This window comes from Sylvia atricapilla, chromosome 2 (genome assembly GCF_009819655.1).
Source record: "Sylvia atricapilla isolate bSylAtr1 chromosome 2, bSylAtr1.pri, whole genome shotgun sequence".
NCBI lineage: Eukaryota > Metazoa > Chordata > Aves > Passeriformes > Sylviidae > Sylvia > Sylvia atricapilla.
The window spans coordinates 101,189,599-101,217,108 of record NC_089141.1 but is presented as its reverse complement, the minus strand read 5'-3'; the positions used below and the strand labels follow the sequence as shown (position 1 = coordinate 101,217,108).

At 42.6% G+C, this 27,510-nt stretch overlaps 2 protein-coding genes across 6 annotated transcripts in view; one reads left to right on the top strand and one right to left on the bottom strand.

Moving 5' to 3' along the window:
* The first annotated feature begins 2,930 nt into the window (after positions 1–2,930).
* Positions 2,931–6,865, top strand: KLHL34 (kelch like family member 34). Its single transcript, XM_066313956.1, has one exon. It carries the CDS (start codon positions 3,826–3,828, stop codon positions 5,611–5,613), a length of 1,788 nt encoding a protein of 595 aa, XP_066170053.1. The 5' UTR covers positions 2,931–3,825; the 3' UTR covers positions 5,614–6,865.
* A 792-nt stretch (positions 6,866–7,657) lies between these two features.
* CNKSR2 (connector enhancer of kinase suppressor of Ras 2) overlaps positions 7,658–27,510 on the bottom strand; it is a 205,222-nt gene continuing 185,369 nt past the window's right edge. For 3 of the 5 annotated variants that reach the window (XM_066313957.1, XM_066313958.1, XM_066313959.1), the window contains 2 exons: positions 12,552–12,748; positions 7,658–9,501 (listed from right to left, as the gene is read on the bottom strand). In XM_066313957.1, coding sequence (XP_066170054.1) covers positions 9,286–9,501; positions 12,552–12,748 — 413 coding nt within the window. In that variant the 3' untranslated portion in view covers positions 7,658–9,285. Of the gene's footprint in view, positions 9,502–12,551; positions 12,749–21,850; positions 24,765–27,510 lie in introns of those variants that run through there. The other 2 variants (XM_066313960.1, XM_066313961.1) reach the window with 2 other exon arrangements.

Below are 27,510 nucleotides of genomic sequence, written 5' to 3'. Positions count from 1 at the left end.
AACTTGGGCCATTTTTCAATTTTGTATAGGAAAAAAACCTCTGCATGTGAGGAAGCCAACATTTTTCACAGCACACATCTGAATGGATTTTTTTTTTATTTCAGACTGCCTACTGTAGTAGAGCAATCACTTCAACAGAAAATATACTGAAAGCCTGAAATCCAAATCTAATTCAAAGTCTAAACGATGTACATGACTAAAAATGTATTATCTACTCCCAACAAATCAGCATCATTGAAACACTAATATTTCCCTAATTTTAACACCATCTAGTGAGTAAAACATTAGATCCAATCTTCCAAATTACGCCTGAGGAAAATAAGATCCTAGTTTGACTGCATCCCACTTAGTGCTCGGTCTCGTGCTGAGATTTGTAAGTTAGCTGTTTAGTCACCGTCTGTTCTCTTACTAATGGACATTAAATATTCTTCCAAAGGTGCTGGAGACCTGGGCTGCTGCATGAAGATAATTCTGTTGACAAAGGAGGGTCTTGGCTGAGCAAGCTCCCTAGTTAGGCAAGGCTACTGCCTGGAAGTGAAGCAGGGAAAAACCTCATTTTGATAATGATAATGTTAGGATTTTTATCATCCAGAGCAAGAGACTGTAAAGGATGTGTTTTTATTTCAATTATAAGCCAAAGGAAAAAAATTATCAGGCAAATAAACAGCTTTATAAGCATCATGATTCTTACTGCTTCTATTAGCTGGCTTGCCATGAAGATGAAGTAGGTCTGAGAGGGAGTAGCACAGCAAATCTGCATACAATTATAGGACCTGCTTACCTGGCACTGGTGTTAAATCAGTTCAGTTAAATCAGTGCCAGCAACTGACCTGTATAAACAACCACCCATGGATGGAATTTGGAAAGCAAGTGATGCACAACCAGTTTGGTTAACATGGAATCACTCTAGGCACAAGCAGGATGTTCAGACTGAACCTTGTTTGGCCTCTCAATTACAGAGCTTGTGAGTGGAATGACACAGCTCACAGTGGCTGGAGCTGTGCTGGTACTTTACACGTGCCAGCCAAACTGGTGCAGGACCAGGCAGTGCCTGGCCTGCCTTGCTGGGGGTGAGGAAAAGGCACCTTGGCCTGCCAGTGCATCACCTGGGAAGCAGGAAAGTCATATGGGGTCAGAAATATTCCTTGGCTGCTGCTGGCAATACCCTCAGTTGGCCAAGCCATACATTTAACCTCTCCCTGGTACACCTGGATCCAGGGGAAGTAGGATTTATTTCTGTGTCCTCAGTCCCAGCTGTTCCAGCTGTGGTACCACACAGCACCTCAGCAGTGCCCTGGGGCTGGAGGCCCTGGCTCAGTGCTGTGCTGGGATCTCTCCTGGTGCTGCATCCCAGCCACCAACCCAGCCAGGGGCTCACCCCTGCTATGCCACGTCTGCTTGGGAGGTCACACACTGGGGAACACCTGGCCTGGGCCACGGAGACCTCCCTGCTGTTCTGGGTTTGGGCTTGCCCCGTTTCTCCCTATGCATCGCTTCCTGGCTGTGTCAGAGCAGTTGTGGTAGCACAGGCTAAGGGCTGGTGCAGGACAAGGACTGTTGGTGAGGAGGAGGTGATGCCAGGAGGTTCCTATGCCAGAACTGCTACAGAAACTCTCCTCAAAATCAGCCCTGTGCTGCAGGCACAGCTCCTGTGCTCACCTGCCTCGCACTTCAGGCTCCCAGGGAAATTGTGATGGACAGTGCCCACCTGCTATTTCAAAACAGGGGAGGTTTATCTGCACCTTGTGTTACAGAAATCTGGTCCCTGATGGGGTTAAACTGGGGAAAGCAGTGTCTCTAGGATTGGAAGCATTTAAGGCCTGGTCCATCATCACCAGGATTCATGACTGTAAAGAGGGGACAGAGGTATCTGGCCTTTGGTCTCTACTTCCAAAACAGGAGAAGTATCAAAACTGAAGCTTGGAACCAACTGCACAGCCTCACTAACACCTGAAATGCCTTAGAGTTATCCCAACTTGGACATAAGAAAAGCCATCAGGAAAAAGAAACAAGCATTCCTTTTCTCCTTCATCTCTACTGCCCACACATGTTGTGTTGCTAGCAAAGGGTAAGATCTTTTAGCAAGACCCTGATTTATGGTCTATAATGTCATGATAGAAAGTGGATTCAAGCAGGAAATCAATTTTCAGAGCAATACAGCAATAAAAAAATGATGGTTTTGGAGTCCTTCCCCACAAACAGAACAGAGCATATGCAGGTATCAGTCTGTTTAGCAAGACAGTTTAAGCTCACTGGAACAGTCACACAGCATGCACAGTCCATATTAGGATCCAGTCATCTCCAAACATTGCTCAGCTACAGGGGTAAGCCAGAATTTCATAGCATCACATAAATAAACAAATATAGTAAAAAGACTTTACCTTGGGCTTAAGCAAAAAGCAAAACTTTCCAGTCCTGTGGGATCCTTCTCTGCTCCCAAGTCTGCTGGCTCACAGTGCAGCAAAATGATCAGGCATTTATCAAGCCTGCCAAGGTCTTCAAGTCCTGAGGGTGTTTGATTTGGAAAGAAAGGTGTCAGGAGGAGATTCCTGAACACCTTCACCCAGAGTTACGCAGGGAAAAAAAAAGTAGAAATAAAAGCAAGCTTTAAGAGGTCAGAATGTGTAGCCTGCCCAGAGCTGCTATTTCTGGTAGAAATTAGACCCTGAAGTGCCCAGGTGAAAATCAGGGATAATCCCTGTATAAGTGCTTCTAATTGGGACAAACTGAAAGTGAGAAAGTTGAGCAAGACAGCTCTGGCCCATCGCTGGGGGCTCCGGGTTTGTTCCCAGCTGGTAACTGAGAGCAAAATTATGCAAAGCCTCCTCTATAAACAGAATTTGGTTTATTAGGGCCGACCTGGGGTAATCTGTTTTTGTCGCCACTCTGTGTGAATGTGTTACCCTTGTGATTTCCAGCCAGGTCATTCCGAGTCAGCTGCTTTGGCTGTGGCTGTCACTGGAAGCTCCTCTGTCTGCCCAGTCCCTGGCCCCGTTTCTCATCCACCCGGGGCTGGCTCCCAGGCAAGGGGGACGAGGGGATGAGCCTGTGCCTATTCTGGTAGCTGTGAGCTATGGAGGTGTCACGTGAAGCAAAGAGCCAGAAATGCATGTCAAATCCAACCAGTGACTAATCACGGTATTTTGGTTGTCTTAGTGGCTGCCGGGGAAAGATTTATGGGCTCAGAAAACCTCCCCGGAATAATCCCTGGGCGCTGATTTGATCTTCGGCTGAGGCTTCCCAAGACCGTGCGGAAAGAGGACGGAAAGGGGGCTGCTGTCCCAGGGGTGGTGACGTCTAAACTGACTGGAGTTCCAAATACAAACAAGAGGAGAAAAGTCAGACTCTCTTCTCATCTGTGTCTGCTCAGAGCCACGCACTGGCAGCCAGAGAGGATCTCTTTGACCTGCCCGTGGAGCAAGAAGGGCTGGGGGCGACGGCTGGGCAGACACGAAGGGCCATTAATTGGAATTGTCATCTAGCTCCCTCATCTGTCACCTGATGGCCAGTCAAACAAGTGCTCGGCACAACTGTGGACTCTTCATCCTTGCACAACTTGTGGAGACAAGAAAAGTAAGCATCCTACAGCTGATATGACATTCAGCTATTTTTTCTATAAAGGAATGAATTGAATTCACTACAAATCTACTAACTGTCCCCCTATGCCAGGCAAGAGACTGACTTGTTTCTTTGGGTTGGGCTTTTCTCTAACAGCTGGAGGTCTGCTGGGCATTCGAGCAATGGCTGTTGAGCAAGGCAGCTGTTTCAATATCTAATTGCATTTTAGCTCTAATAGCTCAAGGGGAAAGCATTGCATTGTCTGCCATGAGCTACTTCCTGTCCTACTGCAAAGCACACTGCACCGCTGTGCTCGCCCAATACCAGAGCCTGAGATCAGAGGGCTTTCTCTGTGATATTTTGCTGAAAGTGAAAGAAAATGAGTTTCCTGCACACAAGTCCTTGTTGGCATGCTCCAGCGACTACTTCCGAGCCATGTTCAAAAATTATACTCAAGAGTCTAAAGCCAGTGTCATTCACCTACAAGTTGTCTCACCCACCGGGCTCCAGCACATCCTGGATTTCATTTACACATCCTTGCTGCCCCTTTCCTTTGAAAGCCTGGAGGACACCTTGGAAGCTGCAAGCTACTTGCAAGTGACTGATGCTATTGGCCTGTGCAATCAGTACTTAATTAACAATCTTGCCTTGGAAACCTGCTGCTTCTCTGCCAACGTGGCCAGGAAGTTCTACCTGCCAGATGCCCTAGCGGCCACAGAAAAATACATTATCAAAAATGTCTGGAAGCTGCTGGACGTGGATTTGTCAGGACTTCTCGAACTGAACTTCAGGTCTTTGCTGGCAGTGATTCAATCACCAGATCTCCCCATGGTGGAAGAATGCCGCCTGTTGAATCTTGTCCTGCTGTGGTTGAAGCAGGATAAATCCAGGCTGGATCATGCAAGCAGCCTTTTAGAGCACATAAGATATGGTCTCATCCCAGTGGAAGAGCTGAGAAAAACCTACACACAGTCGGAAGTGTCCCTCTCAGCAGGTATTAAGTGCTTGATTATAAAAGCAATAAATTATCACACGTCTGTGTTCAAACAGCCTGTCCTGCAGGACAAGTCCACCACGCTGAGGAACCAGAAAACTCGGATCATTCTGCTGGGGGGAGGCACAGCCAGCGAGGGGCTTGTCACCGATGTGGTGGCCTTTGATGTTTACAATCACAAATGGCGAACCCTCACGCAGCTGCAGGACAGGGTGCAGAACCACAGTGTGTGTGTGGTGGGGAACTTCCTCTATGTCTTGGGAGGGGAAATACAAAGTGGTACCCTGGGTGATGCTAAAACTGGGAAGGCCTTATTGGTTACAAACAAGGTCCATAGGTATGATCCAAGATTTAACACATGGACCCAAATTACGGGCATGCTGGAGAAGAGATGCCAGTTTTCTTGCTGTGTCCTAGGCAAGGATATCTTTGCCATTGGTGGAAGGGGTGAGGATGGGTCACTGCATTCATCTGTGGAAGTCTATGACATCAGCAGGGATAGATGGACGAAGGCCAAAGAATTGCCATGCAGGATACATGGCCATGCCAGTGCTGTTTGCAAGAACACCATATACATCTCTGGGGGCAAGTACTCGGCCCCAGCCAGCACAAGCAATGACGTTTATTCTCTGAGCTCACTTGAAGGGCAGTGGGTGAAATGCGCACCAATGAGCATTGCTCGGTTTGGGCATCAGATGGCAACAATCAGGGGATCCATATTCACCTTCCTGGGATTATATGAACCTTTCTCTGAAATAGAAAGGTATGACCCAGATCAAAACCAATGGACTCGGTTAAGACCACTGGTCTATGACCGATTCTCCTATGGCCTGGCAGTGGTAGAGGAAACAGCTCTTCTAATTGGGGGAAAGAAATGGCAAAACTCGCTGGAGGTCTCCACACAAGACGTGGTTGGCTATGACATTGACAATGATGGCTGGGAGGAGATCTGCAAGGCCCCTCTGCCGTGGTGTGGGCTGCAGTGTGCCGTGCTCCAGCTCTCCGAGGTGCCCGAGGAGCAGGACAGCGACAGCCAGCAGAAGAAGCTGCCCAGCTGCTGAGCTCCCTTGCTGAGGAATATCCATCCCAGGAGACTGAGAGAGCAGGGCAGTCCTGGAGAAAAAAACAGCAGTGGCACAGAATGTGAGAGTGGAAGTTTTGCTTGGATAAGCCAAATGCTTGGGGGAAACAGGCAAGAAAATCTGCCTCCAGCACAGGAAGCACATGTAAGATTTATAAAGCTGGAAGCTGATCTCACTGAGCAAGGATGTAGCAACTAGCACATTTAGAGGCGATGAGTGAGAATTGTAATCCTTGACTTTTGGATAATACCTAGATAGCAATTAGTAGCTGTTGCAAGTTGGATTTTTCAAATATTAAAAAATATAATCCATCTTTTCTGTTTTCTTAATCAGAGTAATTTTCCCAGCTGGTAAGTGCAATTGAGTTTTTATGCTATGGCTAAGCAAAAGGAAAGTCAGCTGTATAAACACTAGAAAATTGATGCCTACAAGAATTAGCAGCAAGTACTGCCAAGGAAAAGGTATTATTTGATATACTATGTACTAGGCAAGAATGTCTCAGATAACCAGCATGAAATTACTGGACAGAAAGCATGGACTTTTCACTATGTAGACTCAGCTACAGCTGAAAGTTAAAACAGTGTTTGTTTGATAGAAGCCATTTCTCTCAGTGGCCTTTGTTGTAGAACACTTTCCAGATGTTTATTTTGTGTTATTTTAAGAACGCACACTACTGGTGATGTACATTTATTTTGTATCCAAACCCTGTGTTAGCTTAGATGGTCAGAGCTGAAGGGTATCCTTATCGTCAGCCTCCAAGAAGCTTCTTACAGGAGTGACAAGCTGTTACTGATGCCTTGGCATTTACCTTGGCACCATATGCTGTTTTATCACACCTGCTCATAAGGGTAAAAGGCTGCGTTGCTGTTGAACCGCGACATAAGAGAACCCTGCGGTCAAAAAAAGGTTTACTTTCATCAAAGAGTACAAAGAGGAGGGAGGTAACTGAAGGTTTTCAGAAGTCTTTACTCAGTGTCTGCCTACATACCAATCAGTAATAGTGTCACTCCCTTTTGGCCACACCAGCAGAGTTTGAGGTCACACAGGGGTACTTGAAGATACATGGATATGTGAAATGCAGACAAAATGGTCAGATGCCACAGAATCAATATGCTATGGAGTAAAGTGAGTCTTGAGCCACAAATGTTCATTTAAAAGCTAAATTTATTGTACTTCATTTTACAGTGTTCCCTTTCTAGGCTGAGAGTTAATACAATAAAAATATATATAGAAGAACATTTAATAGTCTTAAAAGAAGGCAGCACAATGGAGAGGACACATGTTCTTTGTCACTAGACTAGCTTAAAAAACTGTAATGTTTAATTTTCACCTTTAAAGCAATCAAGCTAACTTTACTAATGTAAAGTGCAGGCAGAATGGCTGTTGCATAGCAACAGATCTAAGTCTTCTGAACTGCCTTGGTTTTGACAAGGAATCAACTACACAATGTGCATATACATCCATCAGATATAAAGAGTTTTTCATATGAATATATTTACTTTTGGTCCAGTAAAACAATAGCAAGAGAATCTAAATGCTTGGAACAATAGCACAATCCGTTTCAAGTCAAGCATTTTTTAAAGAGAAATTTACAAAAACCTCACAAATTTAATATACAAGTCAGTACCCATGCAGTAAATAAATGTCCAGTTTATACAAACAGTATTCCTCTAATAGTACAAATCTTACACTGGAACCAGAATTCTATACAAACGTTAATACATGATTTGTCATCCATACGACTTGAAGATGGAATCACTGAAAATGGGCTACAGAAAGGCCACTCTTCTGTACAGTTGTGCAAAATCTGCAGAACATTTGCAATCCAAACTCAATAACAAGATAAAAATGAGGGGTAGAAAGAGGAAAAGAAAGAAAAAGAGAGAGGAGGGCAAGAGAGAAAATGGGGAAAAAGAAAGAAAGAGAGAGAGAGACAGAGAAAGAAAGAGAGAGAGAAAGTAAGAAAAAGAAAGAGAAGAATGAAAGAGAGAGAAAGAGAGAAAGAGAGAAAGAGAAAGAAAGAAAGAAAGAAAGAAAGAAAGAAAGAGAGAAAGAAAGAAAGAAAGAAAGAAAGAAAGAAAGAAAGAAAGAAAGAAAGAAAGAAAGAAAGAAAGAAAGAAAGAAAGAAAGAAAGAAAGAAAATAAATCTATCCATTCTTTCCTTCATTCCTTCATGGATATAACTGCCAGGAAATATCAGAGTTCATAAAGTTTGAAGTACATTCACTGAGCTGTACAGGCAATAGTCTGAAGTTGGTTAAGAGTACAACTCACTAAAGTATAAAGGAAGATTTTCCTTTCCACATGAGCATTATTAAATCATGTCATGAGTCCTAACTTAAGCAGCAAAATACTGAAGAGCAGCAGAAATATTTTGTCATGCTCTTAACATTTTTCAAAACTAAGCCCATAAAAAGTAAAGATATGATTTAAGAGTTTCCTCCCACTTTTATTTCAGGCATGTGCCTAACTCTAAGGAGCTATTTATTTTCCCTTATATTCACTGGGTTGTCTTCAGCAGATAACAAATCTCATGGAAGTTTAAAACATTTTAATTGGCTTGTGAAGTCTGCAGAGACATCCCTTCCCCTTCAAAAGCAAACTACAGGCTTTTTTACTCCTTGGTTATTTTTCAGGTTCTGTGCTCAGCTCTGCTCTCATCACACATTATCCCTGCATACAATACAGCCGAATTTCATAGCTCAGAAAACACATAGAAAACTACTTGAAAAATCCTATTCACTCCTTTTCTATTGTGGGAATCTTCAAAGCATCTCAGATTTGAAGCATTTTACTGGAAACCTCTTCCACTGCTGCTGTTCTGGGCTAAAGAAACGCTGCTACCAAGGATGTTGAAAGTCTACATTTTCTCTTTTACAAAATCTGCACATTATATGATATTATATGATACCTTCAGTGCAAAAGCATCGTCAATCACAGTACCATGACTATTTTTTTTTAAATCAACCTAATGTGATTAAGAGACAACACACAATTTGGTCTTAATTATAATACAAACCAGCATTCCTTTGCACTGGTGGTAAACCTTAGCAACAAGCTTTAAAAAAGCACAAGGAACTAAGACCTAACCTTTTGACACTTAAATTCACATTAGTCATTTTTTTGTCAGCCGATTTTCACCCTTTTAGGTGTTTGACAAAACTGAAACACAACCACTGCATTACATTTGTTCCCTGTTATTTAAGCAAACTCCTAGAGTTTCTCATGAAATATAAAAATTGGTTTTCTCCCACCACCAAAACAGTACCTGCACTCCAAAAATGCAATGCAATACTGGAATTATATAATATAAAATAGCAGTGTAAAACTGACGTTTGATAACAAAAGCTTTAGCATGTGGAACTTCCTGCATGAAGGCCACAGTCTTCCAAAAATGCATTTAAATTTTTTTCTTTAATAGCTAAAGATCATGTCTTTAATTCACAGAAGGTAAACACAAGCAGAGCATTGGTAGCATATAAAATATACAAATTCTCATTAAAGAAGTGGTATCATTGACCATTGAAGGTTTCACACAGCTGAGTAACATTAAAATATAATTTACTAGAGCTCTCACATATTGATATAAAAACTACTTTATGCACTTATGTAAAGGGCTGGAGTGTAGCAAATAGACAAAAAGAGAGACTTTTATACATGTGTTTCTATGTAAGAGTGAGTGTGTGCTAACGAGGCTATAAGTGCTTCAACCTCAGATGAGCCATTAACAGAGTCCCTCCGGGGGCTGCTTTCATAGACGTTCATGAAGAGATCAAGGTACATTTGCTTCCATTCTTGAAAGTCTCTAGACGTCAAGGCTGGATTATCCAGAATTTTATCTATAATGGCTACTTCTCCCTCCCTGGCCTGTAAGAGAAAAGACACAAGCAAAGAGTTTAAGAAAGTGATGAGTCACTGGCAGAATCAATCACATGGGTGGAAGGAGGGAATGGGGGGTACAAACCCAAGCCTCAGAGCCCCTGAAAGCACAGGGACTATCTGCTCTACGAGCACTCACCAACAGGAGCCTGTTCTCCAGTGTCACACCTTCCCCTATGGGATCTGGGCTTCCCTGGCCTTGTCCAGAACCCTCAGTAAGAGTTCCTATTCCCCACCTGCCCCCTTGTTCAGCCCCAGAAAAAGCAAGGCCTGTCCTGTTTACTATTAGCTGCTGCATTTCTCAGGATGGGTTTCACACAACGAAACCCCATCTGGTTGCCCCTGATCAGGATCAGAAATACTCTGTGGGTGTGTGGGACACAGACACAGCCTCCTGCCCACCAGCACAGCTACGCCTCTTTCCCAGGCCTGTCATGGGGCACCTGAGCTCTGCACTGCAAAGGCTTGTGCAAGGAATCCCATGGGAATGACAACTCATCTTCACTGCAGGTCTACTGCTTGCCAGGGGCTGGCTGGCTGCAACCTCTTCCTGCCACTGACATGGCAAAGAGAAGGCAGAAAAAGGGAACATGTAACAGAGCTGCTGGTACCTCCTTACACACCACTGAGGCAGGGAAGTGACTGTACCATGAGCCCTCTCTGTGGCTGGTTCATGGAGCTGAGGGACAGTAAGCCTCAGATGTACCCACAGCCACTCACACTCGTTGCAGGTGGCAGAAGCTGGATGCCACAGCCATAATCCTTGGGAACACAGCTAACACACAGGTTTCCAGCATTGCTCCTCAACACAGGAATGGTGTGGCCACCAGCAATCTCCCCTGCAACTTCCCTGCGAGATGGATTTCACACTCCTCATGGCTAACTCACATTCTCCATGTCTGTACTATGAGTATGTTAAATCTTTCTGGGTAGCATGGCAAGGGGAAACATCAAGCTGTGTATGATGGGACAGATCAGAAGGGTCACAGACATCTTCCATAAGCAGTGCTTCCATTGCTGTGCAAACAATAGCACATTTAACACTACCTGCTAGAATACTCATTTCCAGAAAGAGAGGGCAAGTGAGAACAAGCTGTGGAAAAGAAACTGTGGGAACTCCTGATCACCAGATCCCTGCTTGAGCTTCCATAACTTATTTCTCACAGGTTGTGGCTGATCCCACACCTCTGCACTACCAGCCAGGCAGCTCATACTCAATGACAGGAGAATGATTTTGTGTTATCACACGAAAGAGAGCACAGGGATCTTACATTAATGATTTAGAAGATGGGACATCAAGACCTAGAAGCAGTTTGGAGGACTGTGTCTGGATATTATTATTTAGGATAAAATTGAACCAGAGTTCAAAACATCAGTGCCAACAGGCCAGTGTAATTGGCTGCACTCAGGAAGGAGAAATCAAAGGCACTTATAAAAAAAAAGACTAATTGATTAGGTAACAGCAGTAGCTACTCATTGATGCAATTGCCAATAGTATGGCAGAGGTGGAGCTCTGGGCTGTAATGCAGCCAGTCACCAGTTACCATGATGTCATTGCAAACCAAGCATGTGTCACTCTACACTGCTGCTCTGTGCAGGAAACAACAATTATCTGTCTTTGCTCCTTGCTGCCATTGCATTATCCATTACTGGTCTCACGTATGTAAGAATGATTAACACCAATCACAGTCCAAACAAGAGTGCTGACAGGCTTAGAAAATATGGCTCATGGACAGAGAACGAAAAAACTGTGTTTGCTTGGTCCAAAGGAAAGAAGTTCCAGAGAAGCACAAAAACAGGCACCGTCTGCATCAAGAGGCTGGGCTGTTTTTTGGACTTCCTGAAGGACAGCAATTTCATTTGCAGAAGACATTGGTATAAAGTATCTTGGGTATCAATAACCACTAACAAAAGAGACAAAAAGCATGGTAGGAGGCTGCTGATGCTGAACCACAGCTGTGGTGCGTGACCCCACTGTGGTACAAAACCACACCTACAGCATGAACCTCCTGCCACCCCGATGTGTGTGAGAGCACTGTGATTTTCTTTCTGTTTCTCATGCTTGTAGAAGTCATGGATAGCCATGAAAGTTGCCCTTTTTTGCCAGCCTTCAATCCTGCAAAGACTTATACACCAAGAGAACAAGGCAGGTTGCCTTCAATGAAATGATACAGTACAGAAAATTAAGCATGTGTAGGATTTTTTTTTTCAGGATGGGAGCCCCACAGCACGAAACTAATATTGTTTAAATGCTTCTCTAGGTGATAGAAAACTAAATTAATTAATGTTGATAAAACCCTCTTTGATGAAAGCTGTTACAAAATGCACTGTACAATTATCTGGCGACTTAAAATGTGGTAATTTAATATAGTTAACAGGGTCCCTGAGGAAATCCAGCATATTGTTTGCTGAAATCTCTATCAGGACAGAACTGAAACTGCTGTAACAAACAAAGGAAGCTGACAAGGAGGCTAAATGAGCTGTGGTGCATTTAAAATTACCATGAAAATTATCGAATCTATCCTTATCACTATCTACTTATTTAATCAATCTAACTGAATAAGTACAACGATCCTATCAGTTTACACAGATAACAAGCACACAGTTTCTTCCTGGACAAGCTCATCAATTAGAAAACAATTAACTGTTGCAAGAGATACTGTTCCCTTCCAAAGGCTGGCTTTGCTTAGACTTTGGCAATTATAAAGTGAACGTGTTTTGGTAAATGAAAACGTTCAGGAACAAAAAAGGGATTTAGGTTTCCTCCAGTAATTTGGTGTCAACTTCTCTTAAACTAGCTAGAGGAGGAGCAGCTGACTGAGATTAAATACAAGAAAATAAAGAAATTCAAACTGATCCCCTCACTTTGACTGCTCTCCCAGGCACATTCTGCTCTGCTTTTTAAGCAGTCCTTCCCCACGTCTCCCTTGTTTGCACACTGGGCTCAGCCTGGACTCCAGCTGCACACAATAATCTCCGATTACAATACAGCCCGAGCCAACCCTGGGGCAGGATTTTTCCTCCCTGTTTTATCTCACCTTTAAAGTGCTTTTCAGAATTCGCAGCTGGTGCAGTTTTTCATTGACTACTGGATCGCTACATCTCTTTATAAAAGATTTCTTATACTCCAGCTTAGTGGAAATCCGGTGTTCTCCTAAAGGAGACAGGCTGGCCTGCTCCAAGGCTCTGTACAAATCTTGCAAGGAGTCTGCTGTTTTTTCCTCTATAGTTTCAACTGTAATGAGACAAAGGGGAAAACAAAAAAGGAGGAAGAAATAGAGAAAGCAACAATGTATCATTAATGTGATTACATGAAGACCTATCAAAAACCTTTGCAAAATGTTTAACAGGTTTAACTAGACTATAAAGAGAACATTTCACACCCTCTAACTTCCAGAAAAGAGTGCTATGACTGCTCCTCTTGCTATTGCCTTCAGAAGAAAGGGAGAAAATCTTTCAAGAATATAAAATCTTGACACACAGAGAAAGAGTGAAAAAAGAAACAGCACAAGGTGCCATAATATTAGAGTGACTCAGTACCAGAAATCAGATTTCTAGTATTGCAGTTACATAGTCCTGGTGACTTCCTTGTTACAAGGAGAAGAAGCCCTGGAAGCATCCTGCTGAGGAACCCATCAGGGATCACATCTTAGACTGAAAGTGCTGATAACAGCACTCAAGAACATATGATGGTGGCCCTGGAATGACATGTCCTTTTCCTTCCTAGGAAAGTCCACTTATTTTTGTCTCTTATTTTTGATACTCTGCAGTGCTGTTCAATAGTCAGCAATGCTGTCACTTATGCTGGTCTGTTACTTTACTACAACCTGAAGGTTCAGCAGCAGACTAGGACTAAATGTAAGAGCACAAGCAGGACCTGGCAACATGGCAAACCAAATCAGAGCTGTTTGCATTATAGTTTGGTTCCAAAAAAATGAGTATTTATTATATACTATATCGAAATACATAAATACGAAAAGTATTTATTATAGGTTTAAAATATTTGTTCTAACTAGTACTGAAAGTGTTTAAAAAGAAAAAAAAATAAAAAAAGAAAGGTTTTGCTTCTTTATAAACAAAACCAAGCAAAAGCTGGTGATGAAGTGTTACTCTGATAGGAGCATTTGGAATGTTTCAGTTAGGAAACATCAAACCACTTCAACCTTTCACACAATGTTTTCCCCCAGAGGAAATTCTTCCATGACTCAGTGCAAGCACCAGCACAGTCAGGATCAGCAGAGCAGGGATGAGGATTAGCCAGGGCAGCCCTTGGGACAGTGTTAGCTGTGTCCCTTAGCTCTGTCCCTGCTGCCCCTTGCAGCATGTTCATGCAACAGTCAGACACTGCCTGTGCCTGGCCTCCTGGCTGCTTCCAGAGCCCTTGGGATCCTCCCAGCCACTTTTGGCTTTCACAGTGGTGCCTTTTTTCCTGGTTCAAGGTGCCTGTGTCCTCGAGAGGCTTTCCTAGAAGGCTGCTTGGTTTCAAGCATTAGCTTTACCCTGTGACTGACCCTGCCCCAAGACAGTCATTTCTACTGGCTGAAAGTTTACCACACACAGAAGTACCCTTAAGTAAAGATCCTCAGTGTCCTTAGGTGATTAGAGGGCTTTTTATCAGTCACCACGAGAGAAGACAGTTTGTGTTTAGAAGTGACATTTTTAGTCCATCAAGAGCTACCTGAGGCCACCTCCCATTTGAGCCCATACTGTGGACACTCCTCAGGCTCAGGCAAGAAGTCCAGAGCCCCAAATCTCCTCACCCCATCACAGGAAGTGTTTGCATTTGTACAGATCCTTATATAAGTCAAAAATTTTGCCATCAGCAACTAATCTAGCTTCATCTCTCATCAGTTTATTCCTTTAGCCTTTTTAGAGGACAGCTGTTCATAAAGCACACACTTAAAGTTTTTTTTAAGAGATATGGAAATGAAGAAGGGTTGGAGACTTTTCATTGATGGAAGTATTTTGAGTCTGCACAGAGCTCCCTAAATCACCCCGTCCTGTGCCACCCTGCTGGGTGACCTGGGCTCATCACTGTGAATGGTGGCCAGGACTGAAATAAAATAGAAATGAGATGCTTTTCTCTTTCTTATAATTTTCTTTCTTATTAAAACATCTCATGAGCTAAAGGGCAAAACACTCAGTAGCTGAATTATTAGAGAGTGGTTACAATCTTTTGTGGCTTTGATTTTTATGCTTTCTTAAGAAGTCTATGCAGCAATGAGACCAGAAGTTTGGGATCTCTCTCTCAGTTCCTATTGCTGAATGCTGATGTCCACCATCAGCTGTGGAAGGGGAGTGATTTGCTAAAGGGCAAAGGGAAAACTCCCTCCTGACCTGACACAGGAGTATCTGACACCTGTTCCTCTCTTCTCTGTGTCTCTCTCTCCTTCTCATCTCTTGCTATGCAAGGCAAAAGAGATCTTTCCTCAGGTGTCTCTTCCCAGCAGCACTGCCAAGGTTGTATCCTGAGGGGATTAGGACAGGGATGGCTGGGTGAAGAAGCAGGCCAGCACCTTAAATCCACACCATTTAAAATTACTTTGCTAAAGTGATCTAGAGCCTGGATTGGCAACCAGCCACCCCATCCAGGCTTGCCATCAAAAACCCATGGCTTCCTACAAAACAGAAACTCCCCACCAAGGCAAAATACAGCATTTGAGTTCAACCCTAAGGTTCCATACTGAATGAGAAGTGCCTTTAATGAACCTGCATGGCAACATGGGCCCTGTGAGTATAAACCTTGTGCCAGGGGGGTTTGTCCTGCCTTCAGCCCCCACACTGCTGGCCTGGGATCTGCATGGCTGGTGCTCCTCAGGGCTCATCCCCTGGGACAGGCACCCACAGCTCAACGTGGGCTTTAGAGGGAGCATGGACACCATACTCCTTCCCTCACCCAAATGGGGACAGCTCTGAGACTGCACAGGGAAGGCACAGGCCTGTGGGGGCAGGACACTGCAGGGTTAGGCAGCACAACACCGACAGAAGGTCTCTGGAACACATCAGCACATCACGTCCACACGGCTGGGGATGCCTCCCCCACGCTGTGTCACTGACTTGGTGATGTCAACACGAGCAGCACGTCAAAAAGGGGACAGGATTTCCTAAAGAGGAAAGAGGAGGGAAGAAAAACAAGTCCCTTAAATGCCTTGCTGCTGCTGAGGCTGGGAAAGCTCTAAAGAGGGCAAGATGCTTTGCTCACCCATGGTGGGGGAGAGGGCGGTGGGCGTCATGCAAACACATCCCAAGCCCTTAATATTTTCTAGAGAAATGCTGAAGGTGGTGCTGCTGCTCTCAATGCTGTCAGTAGGCGGGAATGAGATTACACACCCATCTCCCCTCCCTCAGCCTTCTGCTAGAGCCTTTGATTGATTTCCTGTAGGTGTTGGTGAAACCCTTGGCACCATAAAGCATCTGAGGTATTCTGTTAGATATACTGCTGAGCTTGGAACATATTTTCCTTTTTAAAATTGGTGGATTTGTATGCAAGTCATACTATTCCAGCATGGCTGTCTCATTAGGGAAGAATAAGACCTCTGATCATGTTTAAGTAGAAAATGTGGTCTAATAGGATTTGCAGGTGACCTCGGACCAGCAGCCAACACAACAGTTGTTTTTCACACTCATTTATTTGGCTGCTGAGTTGTGGGTTGCATCTTTCCTGTTTCTCTGAATGCACTGCCAGGTCACGGTTTCCACATACTGCTGAAAAACAGGGTCTCTTCTCTGAAGCTGTAATTTTGTGCCCTGCCCTACACAAGCCTGAACAACTCCATAACTCAGGAGCAGAAATAAAACTGCACAAACTGCAACACAAGGGATCTAAATCTGGTGAGAACCCTCTCTTCCAAATGCAAGAATATACAGGCACTGAATTTTGTAATAAAATTTTGCTGTCTTCAAGTGAATGCAAAGCTATTTGCATTCAATTCCAGAGATAATGAATACATCTGTCTAGTAAATGTTGCATGATTATTTTTCACTGGTCTGCTTTCCCTAGGAAAATTTTCTGAACTTTTTGTACTTTGCCCTCAGTTCTTAGAGTGCAGGAAATATTTGTAACTACTTCTACAACTTCTCAGGAGAGAGAGACAAAGATTATGGCCGAGCAGGTGAAACTCCAACAGGTCAGGAACTGTTTGGGTTCTTGGCATTCAGGAAAAACTGGTGGGATTTCTCATACTGAGTTGTCACTTCTGGTTGAAAAGCCCATGCAGCAAGCTCTGTGATGTACTAAGTGGAATCACCTCCTGGCTCTGTTAGGCAATTCATCTTTCCATTATTTCTCTCTTATAAAACAAGATTATAAGGGTGTAAGGTACTTATGTGAAAAGTGACCAGAGAGAAAGTTACCACTGGTATTTATATGGATCAAGAAATGATTGGTCCGTGTAAACTGATGATTCAGGAAGATGGTACTGAATTAGAACCCTGTAGAAGGTCACCACTGCAGCCCAGCTGGCTAACACACTGTGTCCAGACACAGAGAACCTCTAGGCACACACTTCTCATAAATCTGCTCTAAATATATGGAACAACCTCCAGCAGTTTTTAGTGGCAGTCCCTTGCACTTCTGTGTGATACACTTTTCTGCTAAAGCTCAAGCTGCCCAAATTTTGGATGGTTCTCAACTTTCAGTGAGGTACCAGAGGAGCCCATGCTTTCAGGTGGGGCTGTGAGTGAGCAGAACTGCCAATGTAAGGACAGTTAATAAATTTTGTCACCTACCCTGCCGACAAGGTTGTATTTTTGAAGGATCAGAGCTCTTCATTGGGGCCCCTCTGGTCTTTGCCAATGCCTCCAGACACCACCCAGGCTCAACCCTGTTGCCTTTAGAGTTCTCATCCTGACTGACGGATCCCACTGCCACCCTGACGGAATTTTCCCACTATCCTCTTTTCTGTTTGCTACCATTACTGCTTAGTGACGCACTTTCCTTCGCTGTGCAACTCCTCTCACACACGCCCACTCCTCTCCTTGCAATCAGCCCTGCATTGGAACAGAAGTTCCACCCTCTGCAAGTCCCCAGAAAGCCAAGCTGCTGCTAAGTCTGTGACAGGAAGCAAACAAGGCACAGTCAGACTGAAATCTCCAGGCTCCACTGAAATTTAAACTCCCATTTTCACTGCTTCTGGTGAGCTCACTCCCTCTGGCAGAGGAACTAGCTAACCTCAGCTTTCTCAGAATATTAAAAAGGAGGCAATTTTGTTAGAATACATCACTAATTACCTTATTAAACAGCTGCCACGTTATTTTATCCCTCCAAATCTCACAGATTTGCTTCCAATTTGAGAGCTACACCATTTTGCTTCACCTTTTGCGCAGGAGAGGAATTTACCTCAAGCGTCCCAGAGACCTTCTGCGAGTGGCAGTGAATGCAGTAAATACTCCCCAAAAGCAAGAAGCATCCTAGGCCTCTGGGAAATGGTCTCAAGTTAGATAAAATAGCTTTGGGTGCACAAAACTCTGAGTGGTTTTTTTTCCATTGCCTTCCTGACCCTGATGTGTCTAAGTTGGGAACAGTCACTTTGGTCTGCCACAAGCTAACTAATAACTGATATAATCACAGCAGCAAGAAAGCATTTGTAATCTTCCTATGCCACAGCAGGTTCTCTCTGCCGTGTCCAAAAGCAGGCACTATCCAGCCCTGCAGTGGTTTCACTGACAGGGAGCTAGAGCAGCACACAGGTGCCTGCTGACCCCTCGGGAAGCTCTCCAGCCCTGGTCCAGGCTGTGCACACAAGGGCTGTGGCCACAGCCTGCAACAGCCTGGCTGGGCTTGTAAACCCCAGGGAACAGCTAGCAGAGACACTGAAGGGATTTCCCAGATACAGGGTGAGAAAGTAGGAGGATGAAAGGAGATGTGGATGTGGATTTTAACAGTGTTGCAGTGGAGAGGAGAAAAGAAACCCTCTGAAGAAGTAGTTGGTTTCTCAGCGCAAGGCCTAAATCCATCTTTGCTGCTGTTCAGGTTAATCATTAAGAGTCCAAACTGCCCAAGAGTGAAACTCATACCCCAATATTTCTAACCCAAAGATTCAGGAATTAATAATTTTTAACACTATTTAGATGGCTGGCTGGCAGACTAAGCTATATATTTCCTTTCCCCCACCACCTACAAGCTAAAAGGAACAAAGTGGTGAAATCAGTGTAAGGCTTAGGGGAGGAGATGGTGTCTGCACAGCTGTGGCACAGGTATGGGGGGAGCCACAATGATATGGAAAGTCAGCTTCTGGTAGGAAAATGTTTCAAGTCACATCCCTAATTACTGAGAAAAGGAAGAAGCAATACAGTATTTAAGCCTGGCATGCTAGAGCAGGCAGGAGGTGCAATAAAATGCAGGTCTGCATAGAAACAGCTGCTACTCATCTGCTCTGGGTAAGATAGAGCAGATTTCCCTGTTAAAGTTCAAGCAGACCCTATGCTATGTCCTATGCCACTTTAAAATCAAGGCCTCACTGGATATGTGATTACACCTCTAAACACACACATATATTTATATAGACATATATATGTCTATACACACACATGTGTATAATAATGCTCTCTACAAGTGAAGAAAAGTTTAAGCAAGCTGAACTAAAACTAAATTAAAAGCAAAATGGGGGCTTCTTGTGCAGTACCCAGTCTTTGCAACCCTTCTCTCTGATATTTCTTCCCTTTCCCTGCCTTCTTCTGATTCATGAAATCCTCTGTCCTTTCTGTCCCTGTGTATGTGAAAGTGAAGATTTTTCCCAAAAGTCTTGAATCAAGGAAGGGAGGAACATTGTTTAAAAGCAAGCTTTGATCCATGTGTTTGGTGAAATATTAGTAGCTGGAGGATCATAAAATTTTATATTTATTGTATTTATTCTTTTGTATTTATCCAATGCCAGTATTAAATCTGGATTTTATACCATCGTTTCCTCTAAAGTGGAAGTATTTTTGGGTTACCAGGATGATGTACACAGTTTCTATTCTCTCCTATTATGTAAACCTGCAGACAAAAAAAGATACTCCCTGGAGAAGGTGCTCACTGAAAGCACCAACACAACAGAGTCCTGCACTTGCTGGAGTTTTACACCTAATGATATGAGTCTGCTTCTCCTCTCACATGCATGAGCATAAATTGGGTTTCTTGAAATAAAGTGAATTGTGCAGGCAAGTGGAAAACTCATCTCTATTTCCATTTTCCTCTACAGCCAAGTTCTGTACCAGAATCAGCAAGGTACCATCTTTTAAAAGACCTAACCCCAGCCTCTGTAAGGCCTGACAGGTGCCAAGCATTTGCTGTGACACCACAGGTCTAATTATTTTTGTGAACTACTTATGGCACTAGCAGTTTTCCTTTTGGCCCTGTGAATCTCTTTTCTGCTGAAGTCACCTTTCTGGGGATGTCAGAAGGACAAGCTGTGTGCACCCTGCCATGGCCCTGGAGGCTGCAGTGTGAGCTGGCTGCAGTGTGAGCTGGCAGGCTGGAGCATGTTTCTATGTCCAACCTCCAGCCTTCATGAGACACTGGAGCTGGTCCTGCCCTGAGTCTCACAGTGCACCTCAGCCACATCTCTTCAGCCTTCCATGCAACTGGAATTGCTTACTAAACACAGCTGACACTGAGCATAAGGAAAAACCCTTGATGCCTCACTGTGCAGATCTGCATTGCTGAGCTGACAGTAACATTCAGACATTTCTAACATGCACTTAGCAGTGAAGTACAGGTGCCAGCTAATGGCTTCCTGTGTTAGTGAGAAGGGGACACACAGAGGGAATTATTGGCTTTTTCTGCTCGTGCTGCCTCCTCACAGCTCTTGCATGCCTCAAATGAGCATCTGTAGCTCCCTCTTTGCCCGCAGTCATGAGGTTATATTGGTGGGCTGTGATTTCAGAGAGGGCATAAGAATGAAATCACTCCAAAGCTCCCCAAATTCAGAGAATTCTGATCCGTGGCAGAACTTTTCTGCAGTAGGGTTATAGCTGCATTCTTCCTTGGTTTTGGATATGGTACTCTACTCATTAAGCTGCCTACGAAGGCATCAGCTTAACCTTAATCTGCTTATTTTAGTGACTCTCTGGGAGAATTTCACACAATGAAATAGGATATCCTGACATTTTTCTGTGCCACACGCTGATGTAAGTGCTGTTTAATTTTATCACAAGCTATCAATGCTGAAGTGAAATAAACACACCAACCACATTTTGATGGTACATTTCCCCTGGGCCCTGCAGTTCAAAAACAACAAATAGAAAACTAGTGTTTATGAGGAAAGCCAGGAGCTGGAGCAAACTGGGCAAAATTGCTAGACATGTGGGGATTCTGTAGCTTTTAAACACAATGAGGAGTTCCTTACAAATCATAATTCCCAAGTAATATACAGAAGCAATTACTCCTTGAGGAAAATACTGTTTTTACAAACCTAAGCTGCTGAAGCAAGGCTGTGAAAGGTTAAGTGACAAACGATACGGACCCAGCGACATTACTCACCAGCCAGAATCCAGCCACAGTCACGCTCACACAACAGCAGTGCCTCTCAAGGTTTATGGGACTGATACCTGAAAGCCAGCCCGAGAACAGGGGGGCCTGTTCCTAGGGAGCAACACCCACCTGGAAAATGAACTTTACTTCAGGCTACATCCCAAGTTGATTATTTGTATGAAAATGTAGCACCGAGAGTGAAGTTTTCCAAAACGCATCACTAAGGAATTGCAATCCTACTTTCCAACATGGCAGAAACATTAGTGTGGGCAGGGGCCAGGTTAATTGAATCTCTGCCTCAGTTACCTCTGTAACTCACTGTGGTCTGTTGGAGAAGCACTTCCCAAGGTGTTTCTGACAGGGGCTTGAAATACTTCCCAAAATGTTATCCCAGAAGACATCATATTTATTCAGATATTCAGATTTATTATTGGATTTATAATTGCACATTATGATAGCTGCACTGATTAGATTCCCACCTAATTAAGCTGCATCCTGATTTACATCTTATTTATGCAGGGCATACAACTGCCAATATTAGGCACCTCCCATCAGCTGCTGAATGTCCATCACACCCCCATGGTCTGGAAGCACCACAGAGCTCAAAGTACCCTTCAGAAGAAAAGCTATTGCTGTGACGAGGGAAATACAATAATTCCATGTGGCTTTTCTAGACATCACTGATGTCATCAAATGTCAGAAGGAACTTGTGAACATGGATGAACCTCAGCGTAAAGTGCTCTCAAAACTGGCATGAGAGTGGTCACAGCAGAAAGGTCAATTCCCCACCCACTGGGCAGAATGTGTTTGCCACAAAAGGAGCAAGAGAAAGGAGCTGAGCATCAGCCCTGACAGACGATGGTTACGCAAAAGCAAGACTTAAAATTTGCTGGCTTATTTCCTTTATTAAGCCCAAAATAACACCTTTAAAAAATCCTGACTTCATGAATAAATCAAATGCCTTCATTAAAGAAACATTTACTGCCATTTTCTATACTTTATTTTAAGGCATACAGAAAAATATTTAACAAATGTGTATGCAATTAAATGCCAGGGACTGCTAATTACAGCCCTTCTGAATGCCTCTGCAAAACAAAGATACTCAATACAATATGTTAGAAAGGGTGGGGAAAAGAAAGAGAGGAAGCTGAAGACAATCTAATAGGCATTAGTGCAGATATATGCTGGCCTTTGGCTACGAGCAGCAAATAAGCCATCAATGTAACCCCAAATGGCAGCCAAAGGACATTTTAGAGTCACATCCTTGCTTCTGCTTCTCTAATTCATTTCCAAAACATTTCACCTCTAACTAATTATGGAATTTAATGACAGAATGTAAAGGACTGGCTGGGGTTACAGGCCATTCCAACAAGGCTTTAATCACATATCCTTCAGGTTGCAGAATCTTTATGTACTTAGCAGTGATGTATCATTCCTGGCAGAGGCAGGTACTTCAAAGGCAACCTTATATAAAAAATAAATTCTGCCTTTGCCAAGCATTGGAAAGAGCACTAAATTAAATTTTAAAATCAATTCCTACAGACAAACTCAGTGGGTTTGTCTATCTGGCCAACAGGCAAAAAATTATGACAGTACAATTTTGTAATCAATAATAGCAATACAGTGCATGTTTCTGATTAGAAAAAATTAAAGATGCCAAAACAACATTTCTAAATATTTAGGCTGTTTTGTGACAGTCCCATTGAGCAGAAACATAAAACATGCATTCTGATGAATTTCCAACTAGTTTATGTCATACTATACTTTTTATTTTTCAAAAAAGAATATTAAAACTATTATAAGCTTTGTCACCTGCTGTAAGGCAGAATGATGTTATTTTATTCACTGCACATTTCCTGTTTGTGAGGCAAAAAAGCATAATTTACTTCTTTATAAAAGGGAAATATATATATAACTATATATATATAATTTTATTGGTATTAACATAATGCAATACCATACATTGAGCAAACAGAAAGAAAACATTTCAAAATACATTTTTTAAAAGTATCTCCCCGTAAGATAGTATGAAATATCAAGTAATTAGCATTAACATTATTACAATACACCCTTAGCCAAATATATTAAGGAAAATCCACATTCTAATCACAGAGATAGAGGCAAACATCAACCCATAGGGGACTCAGAACATAATGATAAATACAATATCTGAATCTACTTCGAGTGACATCCAGACAAATACTGGCCCCAAAACAGCCCTCTGGAGTCTGGGTGTTACACAGAGAATAATTTGTGCCTGCTTGGCCAGGCAGCATCACTCAAATGTTTTAGTCCTAGAAGATAAAGAGGAACCGAAGAGTTTAACTGCAGAGTCTAATAAATCTCACATGAGGTATCTTCTCCGTCATCATCCAAACGAGTGCCAGTGTACCCTCTGGGAATTCATTACAAATCATTAGAGAAATGGAAGTCTCTGAAAGGTCTGTACATACCTCCACTTGACAGAATACACTTAGTTTAGCATGACATAGAAAGGAAACTTCCTTCACTAATGTGAAGCACGCTTAAATGACACGACTCTCTCTGGTTGGCCTGAATGGGTTCACTGGAGTTCAGTACAAGCAATGGGAAATTACAGTTACCATGGCTGAATCCCTCTTTAATTCTTCGAGGTGTGCAGAACAAAACTGAGTGACATCAAAGCCCTTCCCCTGCCAAGACCCTCTTCCCCTTCCGTTCTCCCGTGCGGGGGGCAGTATTTTCTGCAAATGTGCTCCATGTAGACTGGATCTGACTTTGTGCCTAGTCCCACTGTGGAAAGGGTGCATTCTTCAAAAGACTGGCCATGCCCTTTGACACCTTCCTGGAGGCCTCATATTCAGGCATGTGGTTGTCTATGCTTTAACAGGTCTGTTCTCTGTTATAAACATCAAAGGTATTCAAGAAGAACTGACTTTCTGAACGGAGGCCATTAGGTTGCTTGCAAGAGGCTGAAGTTGAGTCTCCGTCGTGCCAATTCTCTAATGAAAAGTTTATCAACCTTTGAGTCCAATCGGTTCAGTGCCAAGAGATGTGGTTCCCATTTGACATGGAGAGGTGCTACCAACTCTCGCAGTGTATTAGCCTAATATGATAAAGCAGTGATACAATATGTTGAAAGATCGGTGATGTGCCATTATTTCCATATCATATTAGTAAATTAGAAATACTATCATGCAAACAAGAGCAAATAGCAAATCTGGCATACAGTAGCAGCACTACAGAGCCTTTCTAATCTGCATGCAGCTATGCTCGTGAGGACAGAGACATGGCACTGTTCTGCTATTACACCTCACTCCATTAAAATATTCATCCCTGATGCAAAAGAGGTATTTAGGGCAGAAAGTTATATATTCTTTTTTTGTAGATATGTTTTTAAAAAGAACAGAACAAAGACCAATTAAAAAAACCCCAAACAACCCACAAATAAAACAAGAGAACAATACACATCCTAACCAACTTAGTTGGTTTTCTCCATGTTGAAGACACATTAGCTCATTTGGAAGCACTGGGAAAGGGTCACATGAATGAGGAGAATGGAAGCAAAGAATGTGCCCCAAATCCACCAAACGTGCTACAAACACAGAAAAATATCCTGGTGGCAACTTATGCGTGAACTAGAAAAAGAGGTGGCACAACACAATCTGGCTCCTTTCGTTCTCCTAGCTGACAGTCCAGCGTTGTGCAATGTTGGGTGAAGGATAAGATACAGAGCTAGGAGACCATGTGATTTTGCAACCACACTGACATTACACACTTCCATAAGCTAGGGCTTGAGAATTCGAGAATCTTTGTGGACCTGTGTTAGCAAAGAAAAGAGAAAGAGAGAGGTGGAATAAACAGCATACAGCTAAATTGTTTACTTAGAGTTTCTGTGTGATATGCAGTCTCTGCACAGGCACTTTCAAAAGCCTGGCTGCTCTCAGTGCATTCCCTATTTCTATTGCCTACTATACTAATTTGTAATAAAAAATGAAACTTCATGGATTTCAACATCCATTGTCATTTTGAATCCCAGATATGAAAAGCTGGGGATGTTTTGCTGTAAACAAAACAAAAAAAACCCTCACTTTGGGAAAGAGTTCAACTGTGCATAAAATAAAGACACACAAACTCAGTCCAATTTAACTACTGAGATTTGTTTAACCCCTGTTAAAGAGATTTTTTTTCCAAAAGACAGGATGGAAAGGAAGGAAAATATCAAGCATTGCCATTTTTATTCTTGAGCATATCACAAAAGGTCTGGAAGGCAGACAAGAAATGTCTCAGGGACGGAAAACACAAGGTAGAAAGAATCCCAGATGGAAACATTGGTGCCATTTACTCCACACATGGCAGCAATCAGAAAATGAGTTTCAGAGGCAGAGGGTGAGCAATGCTACACAGAACTCAAACCCAGTTCAGCCTCTTCTCTATTGCTGAGATTTCCTGGGACTCTGTGCGTCAACAAGGAGAGGAGGAAGAAGAAGTGTGAGGAAAACAGTTTATATAACTAAATTCTAAGTATAGCAGTCAAGAGAAACTTTTACATAACCTATTGTTTAAAATAAAAAAACCATTTGATTCCACAACCAAAATGAAAAAAACCCAAACCCCATCCCCAAACCCAAACCCCAAACCCCTGACAAACAAAAGGCCAAACCAGCACATTTCAGGACTCATGCGGTTGAGGAAAGGGAGACTTTGTAGAGTACAAAAGGGAATATTTTTCACATTTCATCCTGTTTTAAACTACAAGCAGTTGTATCATAGAAAAGAAGAGTCTTGGATTTATTTGGAAAAAGGCTTTAAGTGAAAGAGGATACTTGCTGCCTCACTGATATCAATTCTGCATCTTAAGGAGATCCTGTCATCTTACGGCTGTTGTTCATACAACTCAATCACTAAGAATTCTGGAAGTTTGTTTCAAAGGTCAGGCTTTGACAAAAGAAACTTTCCTTTTTATGAAACAAGGTGGCTGTGAAATAAAGGAGGCTTAGTGAAGTTAAGGCAAGGCCATTTTCTAGCAGATGTCTCTACCCAGCTCTTCCTCATGCCCAGCTGGGTCTGACTGGGACACGTCCTCTATCTGTGGAAGAACTGTGCTACCTCCAGCACATGGCAGGACAGGACTTGCATTATGTACATAAAATTCAACTAGATTTTGCACTAGAAAACTGTTTCTGAAAAAAACCTGTTAGTAAGATACACTTTTGTAAAGACTATTCAGTAATATTGCTGAAGTTTGATCATTATATAAACTATATAAATTATCAAACACTGGTAATTTTTCACTATCCCAGTTCAGATTAGTCACTGTGCATGAACAGCCTTTCATTAACCTCTTAAGGTAAGTGGTGGCACATGTTGTCCTATTTATCTTAATGTGAATATAATTATCAGGCACTGGGGGGCTTTTCTAACTAGATTTTCAATATCACTTACTGATAGTAACTAAGTGTTTAGAAAATCTGCTTTTTAGTAGTAAAATTACTTTTTCCTCATCCTTACAAACCCCACATTTTTCTTTCTGTATCACTAACATTAGCAAAATTCTTTATGTAAAAAACCTCCAGCATATGGTTTTGTTTTTAGATAAGGGGTTTAAAATTTGTTTTAAAGGAGAACAAATACAAATAACAAAGAACGAGTAACGTGCTTTTGGACGGATACTTATCGACACTACAACTTATGAAACTCATGAGACTTGCAAACATTTTGAAAAATAAACCGACTGCCATTCACATACAAAAATGAATGTGACCCTGTGAATACAGTGAAGTGAACTTACTGCATTTATCAACCAAATCATGCCTGCATTATGAGAAGAGTTTTATGATCAATGACTTCCCCAGAATGGTTGCAGACACAAAACTGCCTGCTGTAAATCTCTGCCTATTTCTTCACCTGATGTGGTCATGTGGGATGTGAGGAAACTGATTATCTGAGCAAACCTGCAGTTTGCTGCAGGAGGAGGTATTTTACCCATCTAAAGTGGTATATACATAATGCCCCCAGGCTGGGATCAACCCACCCAGCAGGAGCAAAGGGATGCCCTGTACGCCCTTCCAGGCCAAGTGTCAAAAGCCAATAAAAAGGTAAGCAGTAAGTTCTCCTAAGAGAAATATTTGAGAGTCACAATCAATAAGGTCTCAAAATGGCTGTCACACAAGAAGTCCTAGGTAAGGAAACGAGCACAGAACGTGATACAACTCTTTCTCTTTGAGACTGATTTATAAATAAATTTTGAAGGAACACCAACAGTGACTAATGAGAAAATATAAGGTTAGGGTTTTAACTTTGATGTGTTCTCTTCATAATAAAAAGCACAAGATTTTACCACTGCTTCTTAAGAGCACACTTTGTTATCAATCTTCACATTATATATTTTGCTCAAACAAATTACAAGATATCTGGTTATTAACTCGTATGTTTATGACAACTTTTCAAAGAAGGGTTAAGCTGAATAACAGCAGGTTAATAAACTTATTTTTTAAATACATAGTGAAGTTTTAGAAAATTTCAGACTTCCCATCTATAGTGACCATCAGTAAACCTGTACCTGC

Coding starts and splice junctions, on each gene's coding strand:
- KLHL34 (XM_066313956.1), top strand. CDS start 3,826: ATGAGCTACTTCCTGTCCTACTGCAAAGCACACTGCACCGCTGTGCTC.